At 37.5% G+C, this 19,004-nt stretch overlaps 1 protein-coding gene across 10 annotated transcripts in view; it reads left to right on the plus strand.

Annotated features, from left to right (window-relative positions):
- Positions 1–19,004, plus strand: part of LOC150104251 (uncharacterized) — a 1,804,220-nt gene that overhangs the window by 495,391 nt on the left and 1,289,825 nt on the right. For all 10 annotated transcript variants that reach the window (XM_090396244.1, XM_090396248.1, XM_090396245.1 and 7 more), the window contains exon 8: positions 3,952–4,050. In XM_090396244.1, the coding sequence (XP_090252370.1) occupies positions 3,952–4,050 (99 nt within the window). The remainder of the gene's footprint in view (positions 1–3,951; positions 4,051–19,004) is intronic.

A 19,004-nucleotide genomic window follows, 5' to 3' on the forward strand; every position in this document is an offset into this window, starting at 1 on the left:
GAAAAAGAAAAAAGGGAAATCCTAGACAACATCACCGATGTAACGGCTTATCAACATAGTCAAAAACCGGCACCAAAAAAAGTTTGAAAATCTCCAACAATGCAGTGCTTATACAACGATCGCGTCATCGTGAATTTATCATCATTCACCTTAAGCAAAGAAGCCGCTAGTGTTTTAAGTCGGGGGCACAAATTTGCCATGACTCCGAAACAAGTTCCAAAAGCCGAAATAATGGTGTCCATCGAACAGGGAATATACAACCTGCCTCCAACAATAGCCAATAGCATACGTTTAGATGTGACCAACATCTTAATCAAGTCTAAGCTTCCTAAAAATAATATCTGTTCCATGTTAAAACACCTAGGATTTATGGAGCACCAAAAAATAAAACACCTAGGATTTATGGAGCACCAAAAATTCATAAACAAGGTACCCCTACGCCCTATTGTGGATAGTATAAATAGTCCCACATACAAACTGGCTGGACATTTAGCTAAGCTACTAGCCACTCTCACAAACAATTCTCCCTCCTTTGTCAAAAATTCAGCCCACCTAAAAAGCATCTTACAACACCATACCCTAAAAAGCTCAGACTTAATGGTGAGCTTTGATATCACCTCACTATTCACAAATGTACCACTAATAGAAACCCTCAATCTACTGAAGTCATCCCCCCCATATATTTGAACTATTCAAATTCACAATACATGCAGGATATTTCACATGGAAAGGGAAAATATACAAACAAATAGATGGGACAGCCATGGGCTCTTCCCCCCCACCCCCAGCCAACTTCTACATAGAACACCTGGAAAAACTAGCTATCAATACAGCCACTCTCTCTCAAACCAACACTTTGGCTATGCTATGTTGACGATGTGCTTGCTATTTGGCTACATGGCCCAGAGACATTGGAAACATTTTTAGCGCATTTAAATAGCCAACATCCAAAAATCCACTTTACAATGGAACTGGAAGCTAATAACTGTCTGCCCTTCCTGGATACACTTATCACATGTCTTTCAGATGGTTCCTTATCATTTTCAGTTTTTAGAAAACCCACACATACAGGGAGATATTTACATAACCAATCACACCATCACCCTTCTCAACAGTATGGTATTTTAAAAATGCTAACCCACAGAGCGAGAGCAGTCTGTTCCAATGACAATGTTCTTGCTGCTGAACTGGCTCACTTATGCCACACCTTCTTGGCCATTGGCTGTAATCCCCAAAAGATAAACAAAATACTAAATGCTCCTAAGAAATCCCTCCCACTATCCACCACAGAGAACTACAACAAAACAGTCACCATCCCATACATTAAAGGCACATCCAAAAAGATTTCTAGAATTCTTAATAAACACGAGCTACGCACCGTATTCAGACCCTGTGTCAAATTAGCAACTCTTATCTGTTCACCCAAGGACAGCATTCCTCCTTTATCACTTCCAGGAGTCTACGAAGTACCCTGCTCATGTAATCAAACCTACTACGGACAAGCAGGAAGAACTGTGAACATAAAAGATACATCCGGCATTATCACTGTGGCAAGTCGGGCCTAGCAGACCATGCTCTGGACACCCCTGCACACAGGATCAACTGGAAGAAAACAAAAGTATTGCACAGAAGCTCTTACAAGTCGGAGAGATTGTTCTTAGAGGCAACAGAAGCCCTGAAACACACTCCAAATCTCAACAAATATGGCTGTATAAATTTGCCTAAAATCTGGGAGACAGTCATCTTAAAAAAAAACTAGTACCGGCTTTTTTTCTCTTTGTTTAGGACTCTAGTCATGTGTGATAGCTGCAACTTTTTTTTTTTTTTTTTTTCAGATAGAGGGCTCCAAAAGGACTTTAGTCTTTGTGTTGCTGCTACAATTTTGTTTAACTAGTCCATTGATTACACCATGTTGTTATAGCCTCGTGTATTGTGACAAACTGTGTTTTTTTGCTCTGAAGATGCTGGTTATAACACCAGCGAAATATCAGCAATAAGTCAATAAATAATTATTTACTTATTATTCTGTGTTCTAATATATACCATCAAAAAATAAACAACAAGTTATTAAGGGGTTGTTATAGGATCAATGGTGGAGAGGTTCTACAGAGAATAGTGGGAGATCAGGGGAGAAACAGAGGTCATCCCTGGAAACTGTATAAAGAGGGTGTGAGTAGGGGAGTGATAAGCAGGTTTTTATCATGCAGAGTTGTGAATGATTGGAATGCCTTGCCTGAGAGTGTGGTGTCTGCAGAGAATTTTAGTGTGTTTAAAGCATGGTATGATGAGCTGTGTGTATGATAAAAGGACCTCCCAGATGAGTCTTTGACTCCCTGGGGTCTTGTGTAATAATAATAATTATTATTATTATATTGAATAAGCTTGGTTGACACACATATCCCACTCTGGTGCTGCTCCATGATCCGAGTGTTAAGCCTCTGCTCCAACTTTGGCCATTTTGCTAGTTTTCCTCTTAAGGCCTTCTTTTTTGGCATCTTGAGTAGTTGTTCTTCCTGTTTTCTCCACTGTCTAATCATACACTCAGTGGTAGGAGGTCCAAACTGTCTCTCTGAAGTTTTATTTCCATGTTCTTTTGTGTAATTGATGACTTTTAACTTGGATTTTGAAGAATATCAGAATCGTTTTTTATGAGCTAGTGCTCAAAATATTGTTAATGCATTAACTTACCCCACCATTGAGTTGCAGATGTATGAATGCTTTCAGAGTTCTGATTGGTTTATTTCGAATCAGCCGTAAATGGCGTCAATTGACAGAGTTAACAAAGGCTAGTTAGTGATTGGTAGAAAGCTGTTCGCAGAGACAAGGTACCGGCAGTTCCGCCATAGCAACCATGTGTCTCTCAACTGGTCCCCCCCAGTAAGTTTCATGGCTTACACGTGTGAAAAAAATTATATAGAATTTATTCAAAAACTCCAGTATATTTCATCCATTGTTACGTGGACACCTTCAGGGAAATAGATCATTAACTACATTCAAAAGATTAATCAAATAATGAGTCATAAAATCATGTGTATATTAGCACATCACGATCACAGCTGAATGTATGATCAGACTATATGCCAATATCCAGTTTTTTGAAGTGATCACTATTTATTGGTTGCAAGTGTTTTTTAATCTGTGCAATTTACTACGATTATTCCTTTGAACTCTTATAGTGTAATACCATATACTTCAGCTGCAACCAAGACATGAGCTAATACACACACAATTTATGACTCATTATTTGATTCATCTTTTGAATGTAGTTAATGGTCTATCCCTGAATGTATGAAAATATATTGGAGTTTGTGATTAAATTTTATGTAATTTTTGTTACATGGGTAAGCTGTGAAACTTACTTTAACACAAGTCTTATATTAAATACCATGATCCTGAGCAGTGTTGACTTGTAGAGCATGCTATCAACACTAAACATTGAATTTATTGGAATCATTCAAATCTATACAATTTATGATGATACCAAGTTTATGTGTGATTTAATGAGTAGATGCCTTTCCACTTGATTCTATGTAAAGTATCCAGGGCATGATCAGAAAGGCCAGATTTACCATAGTCATTTAATTTAATGTGCCATTTATATTCCTTTTTCCAGATCGGAATTGTAAATATTCTTAATGCTTAATTAAAAAGTAATTATTTTTAACACAGTAGCAATCACCATAATTTATCAAAATGAATTTTCTACCATTTGATTAATCAAATGTCATTATTTGAGTAAACATTATTTTTTTAATAAGAATTGTTTTTTTAACCCACAAATGGATAAATGTTATTTTGCCAAACATTGGTCATAACATTAGTAATTTTTAACCTCAACTTTTATTGTTTTTTATTAGGTTTAATAAATTTTAAAACATTAGGTTTTATAATTATTTTTTAAAAAATGATGTTATTTCTTTTATATATTTTTTATTTTACTTTATTTTTTAGGATGGTCTGACACCTTTACATTGTGCTGCTCGTAGTGGACATGACCAAGTTGTAGATTTATTACTTGAAAGGGGTGCCCCAATTGTAGCCAAAACAAAAGTATTTATTGTCTCCTAAAATTTTTTTTTCTGTTGTTGTTCACATTTTTCATTTAAAAACAAACACAGAAAGTAGTAAAGAGTTATGTAAGTCAACTCTAACAGTCTATGAACTCTTCAGCCCAAATTTAAAGGAATTTCAAGTCATTTAGTGTTTTCTCAAAAATATGGGAAATGCTTATACTAAGTGTTGCTATTTTATACAATTTTACTTATGGCGATATTTGCTTTGCAGAAAATATAAATTTTCCTTGAATAGAATAACACATTTTATTAAGACATAATTTTAAAGATATACTCACATAAGAAATATCTTGAATGTTTTCATTAAAAAATCAGATGAATAAAAAATTTCTCCTCAGCTGAGTATAATTAGGAACAGACAGTTTTAAATAAGAATAATAAAGACAATTTCAAGGAAAGCATCAACTTAAAAAATGAATTAAAATCTATAACCAATTGAAAAATACTATGGTATAATAACAGAAATTTATATGTGTAAAATATGTATGTGCTGAGTTCGTATTTACATAGATTTATATTATTATTAATATTATTATTATCCTGAGACCTCATGGAGTCAAAGAATAGTCTAAGACATCTTTTATCATACATACAGCTTATCATGCCATGCCTTAAATACACTCAAATTCTATGCAGACACTGCATTCTCTAGCAGTGCAGCATTCCAATCATTCACAAATCTCAATGCAAAAAACCTGCCTCTCACTTCCTTGCTCACATCTTCCTTATATAGCTTCCAGGGAGGACCTCTACTTCTGCCCCAATCTGAAACCATTTTATGAAAAACCTTTACAGGGTTAATACTATAAATACCCCTTACTGACTTGTACGTCTCTCTCTCTCATCTCACCATTCTTCCTAATACCCACTAGACTCTGTAAGTTGCATCTTCTCGACCTTTCTTCATATTCAACATTTCAGACATCAGCAACTACCTTTGTTAATCACTTATGAAAATTTTCCAACATCTCTTCATCCTTTTGAAAATATGTGACCAAATTATTATTATTATTATTATTATTATTATTATTATTATTATTCAGGCCTCCATGGAGTCAAAAGACTCATCACAGGAGGGCCTCCCTAAGAAACACAAGTCTCTCAAGACTCATCGAGGGGAGGTCCCTCCCTAAGAACACAAAGTCTATCATACCACTCCTTGAACTTTGCATGGAGGGTGGTTGAACCATTCCATGGTTCAACCACCCTCCATGCAAAGAAACCACTCCTCACCCTCTTGCTCGCAGTTTTCTTTCATAACTTCCAGGGATAGCCCTTTGTCATGACTCCTTCCCGCTGTTCAGCCAAGCGAAAGAACTCCCCAGTGTCAACTCTGTAACCACTTCTCAACAGTTTAAAAGTCTCAATCATATCACCTCTCCTTCTTCTATCCACCAAACTCTGCAGTCCACACTCCCTCAGCTGATCCTCATAACTAACATATAGTCCTGAAACTGTCTTTGTCATCTGCTTCTGTGCCCTTTCTACAGTTAATTTACCCCCTTCAACTCCTGGGGACCAGATCTGAGAACAATAGTCTAAGTGTGTTCTGATCAGAGTCTTATACAACAGAATGATAACCCTTTTATCTCTGCAGGTCAGTGTCCTTCTCATTATTGCAGCAATCCTCTGTGTTACCTTCACTACCTTTGCAATATGTCCTCTAAATTTCAGGTTTCTATCAATCATCAACCCAGATCTCTTGTCTCTCCTACTTCCTCCAGTTTAACTCCTCCCATAGAGTATGCAGCGTCCCATCGAAGTGTCCCAAACCTCAAGACATTACATTTTGCTGCATTAAAATGACACCCCCATTCATTTGCCCATCTATCTATCTTATTCAAATCCTCTTGCAGGGCTGCCACATTCCTTTCTGCTCATTTGGAATTCGATCTAATATAAGACTCATATTAAACAAATATGTAAAGGCATGTGTCAATTCCCTTGCATGTTCCTTCAAAATTCGTGGTGATATATCATAAAGTCCCATAGTCTTATTAACATCAAGTTTGCTCATTTCACCATATACCTCTTGATCATTCACAGTCAGTATCTCCTCATCATCCACTGCTCTCAAAACTCTCCATAATGTCACTTTCACAAGGATGAAAGACCTTTATGAACTGATCGCAAAATATCTGAACTATATCCACTGCAGCAGTTGTTCTTATACCATTTTCTTCATTCAATGTCATCCGACCATAATCATTTTTTTTCTTAATTAGCTAAATGCTTGTCATACTGCTTTTTCACTACCCTTACCAATCTTGTTATGCTCCTTGCTTGTTCTTTATACTCCTCATGGAATTGATTTATTACCACTCATCTTATGTTGACTACATAATGCCTTCTTTCTCTGTATTGCATGCTTTAATCTTCATCCATTCATTTAACACCTATCTTATTTTACCTTCTTACCCTTGGAATAGATTTAGGCATTGCCTTCTACCGGATAGTTCTTGAATATCAGCAAAGCAGCAATGACTCTTTTCCACCCAGCTCCTCATTTAACACTACAGGTGCAAGCTATCTCCTGAGCTTCTCATTATCACCATCCTTGTAGTTCCACATATACCCTTTCCTCATAGAAGTCCTTATATGGCTGGCTACTGCCCAGGTAATCATTTCATGGTCACTCTCATCAACTGGAGATAGATTTGACACCTCATTAATAATAGCATCCTTTAATGACATGATCAAATCCAAGACTCTCAATCCTCTGACTCAAAACCTCTGCCACTCATTCCATCTTGCACCTTTACTTTGTATGAGCTATTTATCTATCATCACTAACATTGCACCTTTCTTTTTACTCTTTCTATCTTCACAAATTACGTCATACCCTTCTATCTCTATCATATGAGGATGTCATCCTCATTAACTATATCTCATTTATTCCAACAATTTTTGGTGAATGAATTTGGTCAATGAAACCATTTCATTTTCCTTGTTTCTGATACTTCTATCATTCGTGTAGATTCATGAGAGCTCATTCATGGATCTATAACAAGTTTAACTGATAGTACTTATTAGATGTGACTTTTCCATACTTTCCTTGAGCCATTTATTTTTCTCTTTACACATTTTATAACCTTCTTCAAATTAAACTTTTTCCCCTACATTCTAGGGCATCCTCTTTGCTTTTTTGTCTGCATATGTTTTCACATTCTGTTGGAGCATCAGCCCTTCTCACTGTGTTCCCTTGTCCAACCTATGTCTTCCAATTTCCCCTGTTTGTTTTGCAAACCTGTTCTCTCAATCTCTACTTTCATTCTTCCCACTTCTTTCATAAGCACTACCTCAATATCTTCTTCCTTATTCTCCTTCTCTTTCACATTGCTTCTTACTAGCTCAGATTTTTCTTCTGCACTCATTACCCTCCTTTCCAGAAGCATCATCATCATCATCATCAAATTCCTGCCATGTACCCTCAAGGGGTGTACAGGATATGACAGTACTACATTAAAAAATTACATCATTACTAACTTCCTATCTACAATTTTCCTCCAAATCAGTCTGTTACTTGTCAAGACTCCAACATTATCTTGTTGATAATGGATAATAACTCTGGATAATAACTTATGAATATTCTGGCTTCCTTTTTATTCTGAAAAGCACCTGAATACATACATCGTTTATGATTATTTAATTTATTGTGAGGGTGTCATGATTGCTTGAGGGAAAATAGACTGAAACATCATCTTTCCAAGGTATGTGAAGAGAAGAATAAATGTGATTTGCATACTATTAACTTGACTTAAACTACTTTTAGAACATTTTCCTTTAAACTTGATAGAGTGGTGAGAGCAAGAATGGTCAATGAGTTCAAGGAGTGATATGATAGACTGTGTTTCCTAGGAAGGACCTCCTATGATGAGTCATTTAACTCCATGGAGGCCTGAATAATAATAATAATAATAATGATAACAATTAATGTTACATGGCGATCAGCATTCATTTTGATAAAATTATGGAGACTACAACTGTGTTAAGAATAATTACTTAATTTCCCAATGTTATGTGACCTTCGTATTAAGGTCATCATCTGAAGTACACACCCACACCCACCCACCCTCACACACACACACACACACAGAGAGAGAAGACTCGCTCGAACGCGAATGGACGTGCCTGAAATCGCTCCTGCTTTTACCTTGATTTTGTGCGGTATCGAACAGAAAAACTGGATGTATCTAGTATCGACTGATAGCTCGTACAGTGCTCTGTCTAAAAGTGAGTAATTTACTCTATAATTTCATAGCTCTAAACACGTATGATTGAAATTTTATTCCATTTTTTTGAACTGAATACTGCTGTGGTCAGACTTTCTATTGTTAAGCTATCTCAAACCAGTGATAATAAGATTAGTGCTACTGCAAGGGCTAACACCCCCCCCCTCCCAACTGCTGCCACTGGGGGGTACAAAGGACACAAGAAACAACCCTCTGAAGCCTAATTCAATGGAAGCATCACTTCTAGGAACAAGCAAAAAAAATGTAAGTACATTATCTTAAACTTTATATCTTAGAAAGAGTAGCAGTTCAATAGGAAAGCTATAACACGCAACTTTGAGTAACATTAAGATGGCGGCATGGGACGAATTAGAGTTCGAAAAAGCCCTAGATCTGCTGTGTAACGTTGCCAAAGTAGCAATCTAAGATATGATTTAAAAAAGGACATATTAACAGCAGTGAGTGAACTAACAAAGGTATTTAATAAAATGAAAAATGCAACTGAGGTATCGATAGAACAACAGACTACTCCAAACAACCAGGGAGAGCCTAACTTAGCTCAGCCTACTCAGCTATACTCGCAAATAGTTAAAAACAATGCTAAAAACAAAGACAAATCCGAAAACAATCCTTGCTATAAATTAATAGTCGAACCGATAGCTCAACTAAACAGCGAAGGAACCAAAAATCTTTTAAAAGAAAAAATAAACCCAAGAAAAATAAAAATTGGAATCACAAAAATGAAAAGTATTAATAACGGAGGAGTGTTAATTGAATCCAAAGAAAAGACCGATATAGACTTGCTACATAATGAAGTTGTAGCAACTCTATATCGGTAACGAACGAGTGCTAGAAAAACTTCTAATGAACCGAATACTGCACTGCACTATGTCTACTCAAGAAACCTATTAAGCAGCAATCAATATGCATTTAGCACAGTAGACGCAATTATGGAGGTAAAAGAGTTCACAGAAGACAGTCTACAGCAAAAAAAAGACGACTACTGTTCTCACTCGACGTACAAGGAGCTTTCGATGCTGTGTTGTGGCCAGCCATAATCAATCAATTAGAAGATTTAAAATATCCAAAAAACTTACTCGATCTTACAAAAAATTAATTTACAGACAGAGGAACAACCATGCTATTAAAAACCACAGCTGTAATGAAAGAAGTCAAACGAGGCTGCCCTCAAGGCTCCTGCTGTGGACCAGGCTTCTGGAACATCCAGTATGACTCGCTATTAAGACTTCCTATCACTACTGAAACAAAAGTCATAGCTTTCGTCGATGATAATGATTCGGGGTCGCGACAGGTTACAACTAGAAGTTGTAACCTGTCGAAAATCAAAACAACCTGTTACAGTCATCCTAAATGGAGAAGTTCTCGAGGTAGCCAGTGAGGTATTTTAGCTCACTGGCTATCTTGAGAAAACTGGCTACCTAGATGAAAGATTTACCTTCAACAAGCACATCTGATATGTTGCTGAAAAAGCTTACAAATTGTAAACCTTCTAGCAAAGTTGGCAAGGATTAAGTGGGGATTAGGCCAACGAGCGTTGGCCTAATCCCCACTGAAAGCAATATATACCGGAGCTATACTACGATTAATATCTTATGCTGCACCTACCTGGAAACATTCACTAAATTCAAAGAAAAATAGACAAAAGCTAAATAAAGTTCAACGCCTTATAGCCATACGTACAATTAAAGGATACAGGACAATATCTTTCGAGACAGCTTGCATTATTACAGCTTTTACACCAATCTGCCTGAAAATACAAGAATTATCTAATATACGAAGTCACTTCCGGAAGATATAGTGAAAATTCTAAAATAGATCCAAATTGCTACGAATGTCCGCTTCACTGCAGTAAGTGGCCTCACCCAGCAAAAAAAAACAAATATTAAGGAGAAGGAAAGCTCTGAAAGTGACTAATTCCATATATACACCGATGGAAGCAAAACTTCCATCAGTGTATATATTGTAGGGAATTATTATTATTATTCAGGCCTCCAAGGAGTCAAAAGACTCATCGAGGGAGGTCCTTCCTAAGACATAAAGTCTGTCAAGACTCATCGAGGGGAGGTCCCCTCCTGAGAAACACAAAGTCTATCATACCACTCTTTAAACTCACTGACTGTTCTCGCTCCCACCACTCCATCAGGCAATGCATTCCACGGCTCAACCACCCTCCACACAAAGAAACCACTCCTTACCCTCTTGCTCACAGTTTCCTTTCGTAACTTCCAGGGATGGCCTCTTGTCATCACTCCTTCCCACTGTTCAACCAAGCGAAAGAACTCCCCAGTGTCAACCCTGTAACCACCTCTCAACAGTTTAAAAGTCTCAATCATATCACCTCTCCTTCTTCTATCCACCAAACTCTGCAGTCCACATTCTCTCAGCCGATCCTCATAACTATCCTTGTACAGTCCTGAAACCATCTTTGCATCCGTCTTTGTATCCTTTCCACAGTTAATTTATCCCCTTCAAATCCTGGGGACCAAATCTGAGAACAATAGTCCAAGTGTGGTCTGATCAGAGACTTATTCAACGGAATGATAACCCTCTTATCTCTGCAGGTCAGTGTCCTTCTCATAATAGCAGCAATCCTCTGTGTTACCTTCACCACCTTTGCAATATGTCCCCTAAACTTCAGGTTTCTATCAATCATCAACCCCAGATCTGTTGTCTCCCCTACTTCCTCCAGTATAACTCCTCCCATAGAGTATGCAGCATCCCATCGATGTTTCCCAAACCTCAAGACCTTACATTTTGCTGCATTAAACTGATACCTCCATTCATTTGCCCATCTATCTAGCTTATTTAAATCCTCTTGCAGGGCTACCACATCTGCACTATTACTAATAATCCTTCCCAGCTTCGCATCATCTGCAAACAACTGAATATCCCCCTGCAATCCACTGGCTATGTCATTGATATAAAGGTTAAACAATATAGGTCTTAGTACTGAGCCCTGTGGGACCCTACTTGTAACCCTCTGCCTCCTGGAAACTGCTCCACCATACACAACTCTCTAATACCTAGCAGACAGCCAATCCTGAATCCAGTTGACCAATCTGACATCCAGACCCATGTGCTGCAACTTAAATATCAGCTTATCATGTGGCACCCTGTCAAATGCCTTTGCCAAGTCTAAGAAAATTGCAGTATATGCCTTTCCCCCATCTAATGTTCTTGAAACTTTATTATAAAAGGCTAGCATATTGCTAAAAAAAGAGCGTCCTTTCACAAATCCATGTTGATTCTCACAGATAACATTACCCTCATCTGTCCAATGCTGTATACGGTCCCTCACTACTTTCTCCAAGATCTTAACAACTACTGATGACACACAGACTGGCCTATAATTAGACACTTCCAGTCTGTTACCACCCTTATGCAATGGCTCTATCTTACCTTCCTTCCATTCCCTGGGCACCTTTGCCAAAGCCAGACTTTCATTGAAAAGCCACGTTAAAGGCACTGTCAATTCCCTAGCACATTCTCTCAAAACTTGTGGTGAAATGCCATCCAGTCCCACAGCTTTACTGACATCCAAAGTACTCAGTATCTGAAACACAATCTCCTCCTGTACCTCCAGACCTCGAACCAGTCCTCTCCCTCTAGCATTAAAACTGACTCCTCTAGGATGAAATACTCCAATAAAGTGTTCATTGAACAATTCCACTATGTCCTCTGCATATATATCAGTGTATATATTGTAGGGAATGTTGCATCAGTGTAGGGAATGTTGGCTGTTCTTTCATTGCATATACCAGACAGTCTTTACAAGAATGCTACTCTAGACTGCATCCTCTCTGTTCCAACAACCAAGCAGAACAACTTGCTATAGTTCATTCACTTATATATCTCCAGGAATTAGAAGTCAACACCTCTCATCAAAAGACAGCAACAATTTACAGTGACAGTAGAAGCACTATAAATGGCATAGGAAACCAGAACAACCATATAGCGTTGATAGAACAGACAAGAAAGCTGGTTTGAAATCTCACTCTATTGGGATGGGAAATCTAGTTCTGCTGGGTGAATGCACATACCAGGGTTGCAGGAAACAAGAGAGAGGATCAGTTGGCTAAAGAAGCGGCTAGAAACAAGTTACCAAAAGTACTCGAAATCTGCTATAAAACTACTTGCAGAAGAAAGAAGCCTAGACTTGTGGGAAGAAGAATGGAAAACATCAATAAATGGAATATCAACAAAATAATTCTTTCTTAGCATCAGAAGCAGACTTCAGCTAAAAAAAAATGCTCTTTCTTCAAGTTTCACATGTTCGCTGCCAAGTACGAGTATACTCGTAGTTTATATATGAGCTTCACAAGCCAACTATGAGTATACTTGTATGTCGATTTACTGCCCTCCTATGCCAAACACGAGTTAACCCTTAGTATAATTACCTTAATTTTGACCCTTGGATTCTGAATAAAGCGGAGAGCACATCTGGGGGCTTGATAGAAGGGAAATAATTTCAACTAAAATATAGTATATTATGTATGTGCCTCAGAAGCCAACTACGAATATACTCGTATGTCGATTACCAACCTCCTATGCCAAGCGCAAGCTAATCTGTAGTATAACACGTAATTTGTAAATCAATTTAAAACTGATAAAAATCAATAAAAATAATAAAATGAAATCAATAAAATAAAAAACCAATTTATTCAAATTACAAATGATACACTTTAAAACAATTTTCCACGCACAATGATGGTTTTTCCTGGCAAACAGGAAAATAATAACGTTTTCACGTTGTTGTTTGTTTCATGTACATACTTGGCATGGCTTTGTTGGCGAATATTTTTTTCTTAGGTGGTAAAATTTCCAAATAATGAAGATCCCAACTCCTGCTGATAATCTGTGATGCTGTAAGCTCATCCATTCCAATAAAAACTGAGATAAATTGATCTCTAAATTTTAATGCAGTCATTGCGTTTCCAGTAATTATATTATAAAATTTATGCGCATTTTGAATGTATATATGAAAAATGTGTATTGCCAATTTCTTTGGCCATCTAATTGTCTTTCTTAAAGGGGAATAGTAAGAAAGCATTTGATCAGAAAGATCGATGCCTGACATGCCCAAATTATAGTCCCTAACGATATTTGGTTTTAATTGAATTTTACCATTCCGATTTTTTGCTTCAACCATTTAAAATTTGTGCATATTTGAAATGGAAAGAACTTCCCCCTTATCCTTCCATTTGCGATGATGAATTCATTAAATTCATCATCACTCATATTAGCGTAAACCTCTAATAATTTATCAGTAAGTTTTCTTTTACTGGTCATGGCGAAACTGAGGGATTTTAGAGACTAGATGCAATAAACACATTCATCAGCTCATGTAATATATGGGTGGGGAGTGATACGAGATTAGTCGTAGTTGCCAGCTTATCAGACAAAATTCTGTCTGATAAGCCGGCTACGAGATTACTCTTAGTGACCTTGAAGACGCGAAAGCGCTTGGCGTGTGGGAACAAACTATGCCCGAGGAACGTGGCAGCGAATGTGTTAACCACACTACTAACGGGACATGGAAAACTAAGATAATACTTACACAGATTCCATATCCTGGAATCACCATCATGTATTTGTAGTTCACAACTCCAACAGACTGTTGACCACATACTTTACGACTGCCAGCTACTGGACTCCACATGGATGCCCATAATGCAACATGTCATTACTTTTGGAGACAAGTGGCCAGTGTCAAAACAGAGACTAATCGAACAGTATTACTCAGAACTAATTAAATTTGCCAATAAGATTAACTACCAGTCATTGTAAAGTAACATAAATTACTGATATTGTATGAATTATATAGTGTAAATATATGTATATATAAAAATATAAATATAAATACGGATGCAAAAGTCGGAATATGTACATATAGATGTAAAAATATAAATATAAATATGAATATTAATACAAAATTGGAAATGTAAATATGAATATTGATACAAAATTGGAAATGTAAATATGAATATTGATACAAAATTGGAAATGTAAATGTTAATCAGTACTTGGAAGCTACATGTAATATATGCATTGTATGCAATGGAGCATGTAGGAATAAATTGCTTTTTGGTAGGCTTACTACTGGGAGGAAAATGCACGTGCTCATGCACGCACGCACGCACACACACGCACACACACGCACACACACACACACACACACACACACACACACACACACACACACACACACACACACACACACACACACACACACACACACACACACAGAGAGAGAAGCTATATTATATTTCAAACAGTATGCCCAAGTAATAATTGGATTTGAAAATAAACTATATTACAATAAAACTGTAACTATTCCTTACTTTAAAGGGGGATATCTGATAAAATAAACAGAATACTAAAGAAAAAAATGACTTAATATCACCTTTAAACCTTCCAAATTAAAGAACTTATTTAATTCCTCCATGGATCCATTTCCTCCACTAGCCCACTCTGGATTATACCATATTCAGTTTACCTGTAATTTGCCTTATATAGCTGAAACTAGACACACTATTCCTAACAGAAAGAAGGAACATAAATGACACATTACATTTCATAACTAAATAACTAAATACTCTATACAGAATTGACTAGAAAGGCACTTCTTCATTACATCACACTAAAATGTGGTAAGAATACAAATTTAAAGAGGCCTGTGAAATTCTTATCAACCACCATAATCTTAACAATAACGATGGTTTAAAAATTCCAAGAATATGGATAGCTTATATTCTACCTACGTAACCTTTTACTTATTAATTCAGGATCTTAGCCTTAACACTTATGTTAAAGTATTGATTAGGCCACAACTGTTGCTGTATTAAAATTGGTATGAATTTGTTTCTGACGATGTTATAAACAGGATGTAGATTTGATGTTTTTTTTGTTTTTTTTTCCAATAGAGGTCAGGCCAGCAGAATAACAGCTGATCAAATCATTGTCACTTTGATATACTGTTTGAATATCAAACAGTAGTATAGCTTCTCTCTTCATATATGTGTATACTCCATATTATTATTATTATCATTATTATCCCAAGATCCCATGGAGTCATCTAGGAGGTGCTTTTGTCATATACACAGCTCATCATACTGTGATTTAAACACTCAAATTCTCTGCAGACACCACACTCTCAGGCAAGGGCAAGGCATTCCAGTTTTGGCAATTTGTCCCTTTCAGATTCTTATCCACTATCACTCCAAGATCTCTTATTTCCTCCAACAATATATCCCCACCAAGCATAAATTCTACATTCCTTTCCCGAAGTTTACAACCTTATATTTTGCAACTTTGAACTTGTATCCCCCTTTCCCATTAACTGAATAGATTCAAGTCTTCCTGTAAGGCCACAGCATATTCTCTACTCTTAATACTCCGTCCCAACTTTGCATCATCTGCAAACATCTGAATATCTCCATGCAAATCTTCGCCAATATCATTAACAAACAAGTTAAATAGCAGTGGCCTTAAAACAGACCCCAGGAGGCACACCAGTAGTGACTTTCCTCTTCCTGGATATTGCTTCCACATACACATCTTGCTGATACCTATCAGATAGCCAGTCTCCGATCGAATGCGCTAATCTAATATCCAACCCCCTTCGGTCTACTTTGACTATCAACTTTTCATGTGGTAATCTATCAAAAGCCTTTGTGAAATCTAAATATACTATTGTCTATCCCTCTCCTCTGTCCAAGGAAGCCATCACCTTATTGTAATAATTAAGTAGATTACTAAAACATGAGCTCTCTTTAGCAAATTCATGCTGTCCATCAAAGATAATTCCATTGTTGTCATCCCACTTCTGGATCCTAGTCCTCACCAGCTTCTCCAACAACTTAACCACAACACCTGACACACAGATAGGCCTATAATTTGATGCCTAAGTTTCTGTCACCTCCCTTATGAAGCGGCACAATCTTGCTCTCCTTCCACTCCTTTGAAACTCGACCAAGTGCAAGACTTATATTAAAAAGATATGTCAAGACAGATGTCAACTCCCTGGCACATTCCTTCATAATATGTGGTGATATATTATCAAGTCCCACAGCCTTATTAACATGAGGTTTTTTCATTTCCACATAACCTCTTGCTCACTTACAGTCAGTCAATCCTCCCCATCATCAACTGCTTTCAATTTCTCCATGATGTCACATTCACGAAAATGAAAGACCTTCATGACCTATATCTTCCAAAGTAGTTTCCTTAACACCATTTTCTCCAGTCAATGTCATCTTTCCATAATCATTCTTTTTTTTTTTTTTTGCTGGCTACATATCAAAAGAACTGCTTAAGATTCTCCGATAGAAAGTTTTTCCCCTTGGGTATATACTATGTTAAAGATACCAAGCAGTTTTATAAGCTAGGTTTTAATCCTTTAAGTAAGCAAATAGACAAGTAAGTCTAGTTTGCACCTGCACGTAGTTCAAGTCTGAGGCAACTTGTGGGAAAGGTGGAGTAAGCTCCGATAGAAAGTTTTTTACCTTGGGTATATACTATGTTAAAGATTCCAAGCAATTTTATAAGTTAGGTTTAATCCTTTTCCTCAAGTAAGCAAACAGACAAGTAAGTCAAGTTTGCACCTGCACATAGTGCAAGTCTGAGGCAGCTCATGGTAAAGGTGGAGTAAGCTCTGATAGAAAGATTTTTACCTTGGGTATATACTTTAAAATAAAACTTATAAAATTAAAAAAATTTTAAAATATTTAAAAATTAAAATTTAAATGCTTATAAAATTGCTTGGTATCTTTAACATAGTATATACCCAAGGTTAAAAACTTTCTATTGGAGCTTACTCTACCTTTACCACGAGTTGCCTCAGACTTGCACTACGAGGTGGTATCAAAAAGTTTCGAGACTAGCTCTGTTTACGAGAAATTACTTTATTTATCTATGTTTACACACTATCACCTTCAAAATAGTCCCCTTGCATATCAATACAGCGTTCTTGCCACTTCTGGAATGTGTCCTGGAAGTCTTCTTTTCGAAGCATGTCAAGCACCTTCTGCAGTTCTCGCTGGATCTCCACAATGGTGTCAAAACAGTGACCTTTGAGCTGGATTTTCATCTTCGGGAAGAGGGTGAAGTCTGCAGCAGCCAAATCTGGCGAGTAGGGTGGGTGCGGAAGTGAGATCATGTTGTTTCTGGCGAGAAACACGTGTGAGGAGAGCTCGGTGACAGGGTGCATTGTCGTCGTGGAGCATCCAGTTTTTCGCACCACAGATCTGGTCGCTTTCGCTGAATGTCCTCCCTCAGATGCCTTGAAACCTGGCAGTAGAACTCGCTATTGACGGTCTGGCCCCTGAGGATGAATTCTTGGTGCACAATGCCGCGAATCTCTAAAAAGACGATGAGCATGCACTTGGTCGAGCTGCGGACCTGCCTTGCCTTTTTCGGTCCTGGAGATGATGGGCTCTTCCACTATGAAGACTGTTGCTTCGTCTCAGGGTTGTACCTGTACACCCAAGTTATATCACCGGTAATGATCCTCGACATGAAGGATGGGTTCCTTCATGTCGAGCACGCTGTTGGAGTTCTTGGCAGACTTCGACATGATGTTCCTTCTGCTCCTGGGCCAGCAGCCTAGGGACAAACTTGGCAGCAACACGGCGCATGTTCACATCACACGTGAGGATTCATCTTGAACAAAACATCTTGAACAACTCATTGAAGCATCACCGTAAACTTGCCGAATCATGTCAAACGTCTCTGTGCAGATTTGCCCAGTTTCATTCAGAATTTCCCATTTGCTCTTTGTTTTAACTTGCTGTCCATGATGAAATCACAGATGTGGTAATGCAGGTGGTCAGAATAGCATCAGTTGCACAGCTCCCGATGTACACAGGATGATGTCTTTTGGCACACTGACTTATGAAGGTAGGTGCTCCCTGTGACTGCATGCAGCCATCTGTTGGCATGTTAGAAACCTAGTCTCGAAACCTTTTGATACCACCTCGTACGTGCAGGTGCAAACTTGACTTACTTGTCTGTTTGCTTACTTGGGGAAAAGGATTAAAATCTAGCTTATAAAATTGCTTGGTATCTTTAACATAGTATATACCTAAGGTGAAAAATTTTCTATTGGAGCTTACTCCACCTTTACCAGGGTTGCCTCAGACATGCACTATGTGCAGTTTGCAGGGTGCAAACTTGACTTACTTGTCTGTTTGCTTACTTGAGGAAAAGGATTAAAATCTAGCTTATAAAATTGCTTGGTATCTTTAACATAGTATATACCCAAGTTAAAAAACTTTCTATTGGCGCTTACTCCACGTTTACCACGGTTGTCTCAGACTTACACTCCTTAGGATTCTTTTTTGGCTTCATTAGCTAACTGCTGCTCATACCTCACTTTTGCTACCCTTACCAGTTAAGTCACCCTGCTTGTGTGGTCTTTGTAATCCTCATGGAATTGGTTATTACCACTTCTCTTATGCTGTTTCCATAATGCCTTTTTTCTCTTTATCAATGCTTAATCTCTTCATTCAGCTATTTCACCTACCTTATTTAATCTTATGACCCTTGGAATACATTTAGACATTGCTTCTACTAAATAGTTCTTGAATATCCCCCAAGCTGCATTGATCTCTTCTCCAACTAACTCCTCATTCCATGCTTCACCTACAATCTGTCTCCTAAGCTCTTCATAATCACCAGC

Source organism: Typopeltis vanoorti, chromosome 8 (assembly GCF_054136105.1).
Source record: "Typopeltis vanoorti isolate ZY-2024b chromosome 8, IOZ_Tvanoo_1.0, whole genome shotgun sequence".
In the NCBI taxonomy this organism is placed as follows: domain Eukaryota; kingdom Metazoa; phylum Arthropoda; class Arachnida; order Uropygi; family Thelyphonidae; genus Typopeltis; species Typopeltis vanoorti.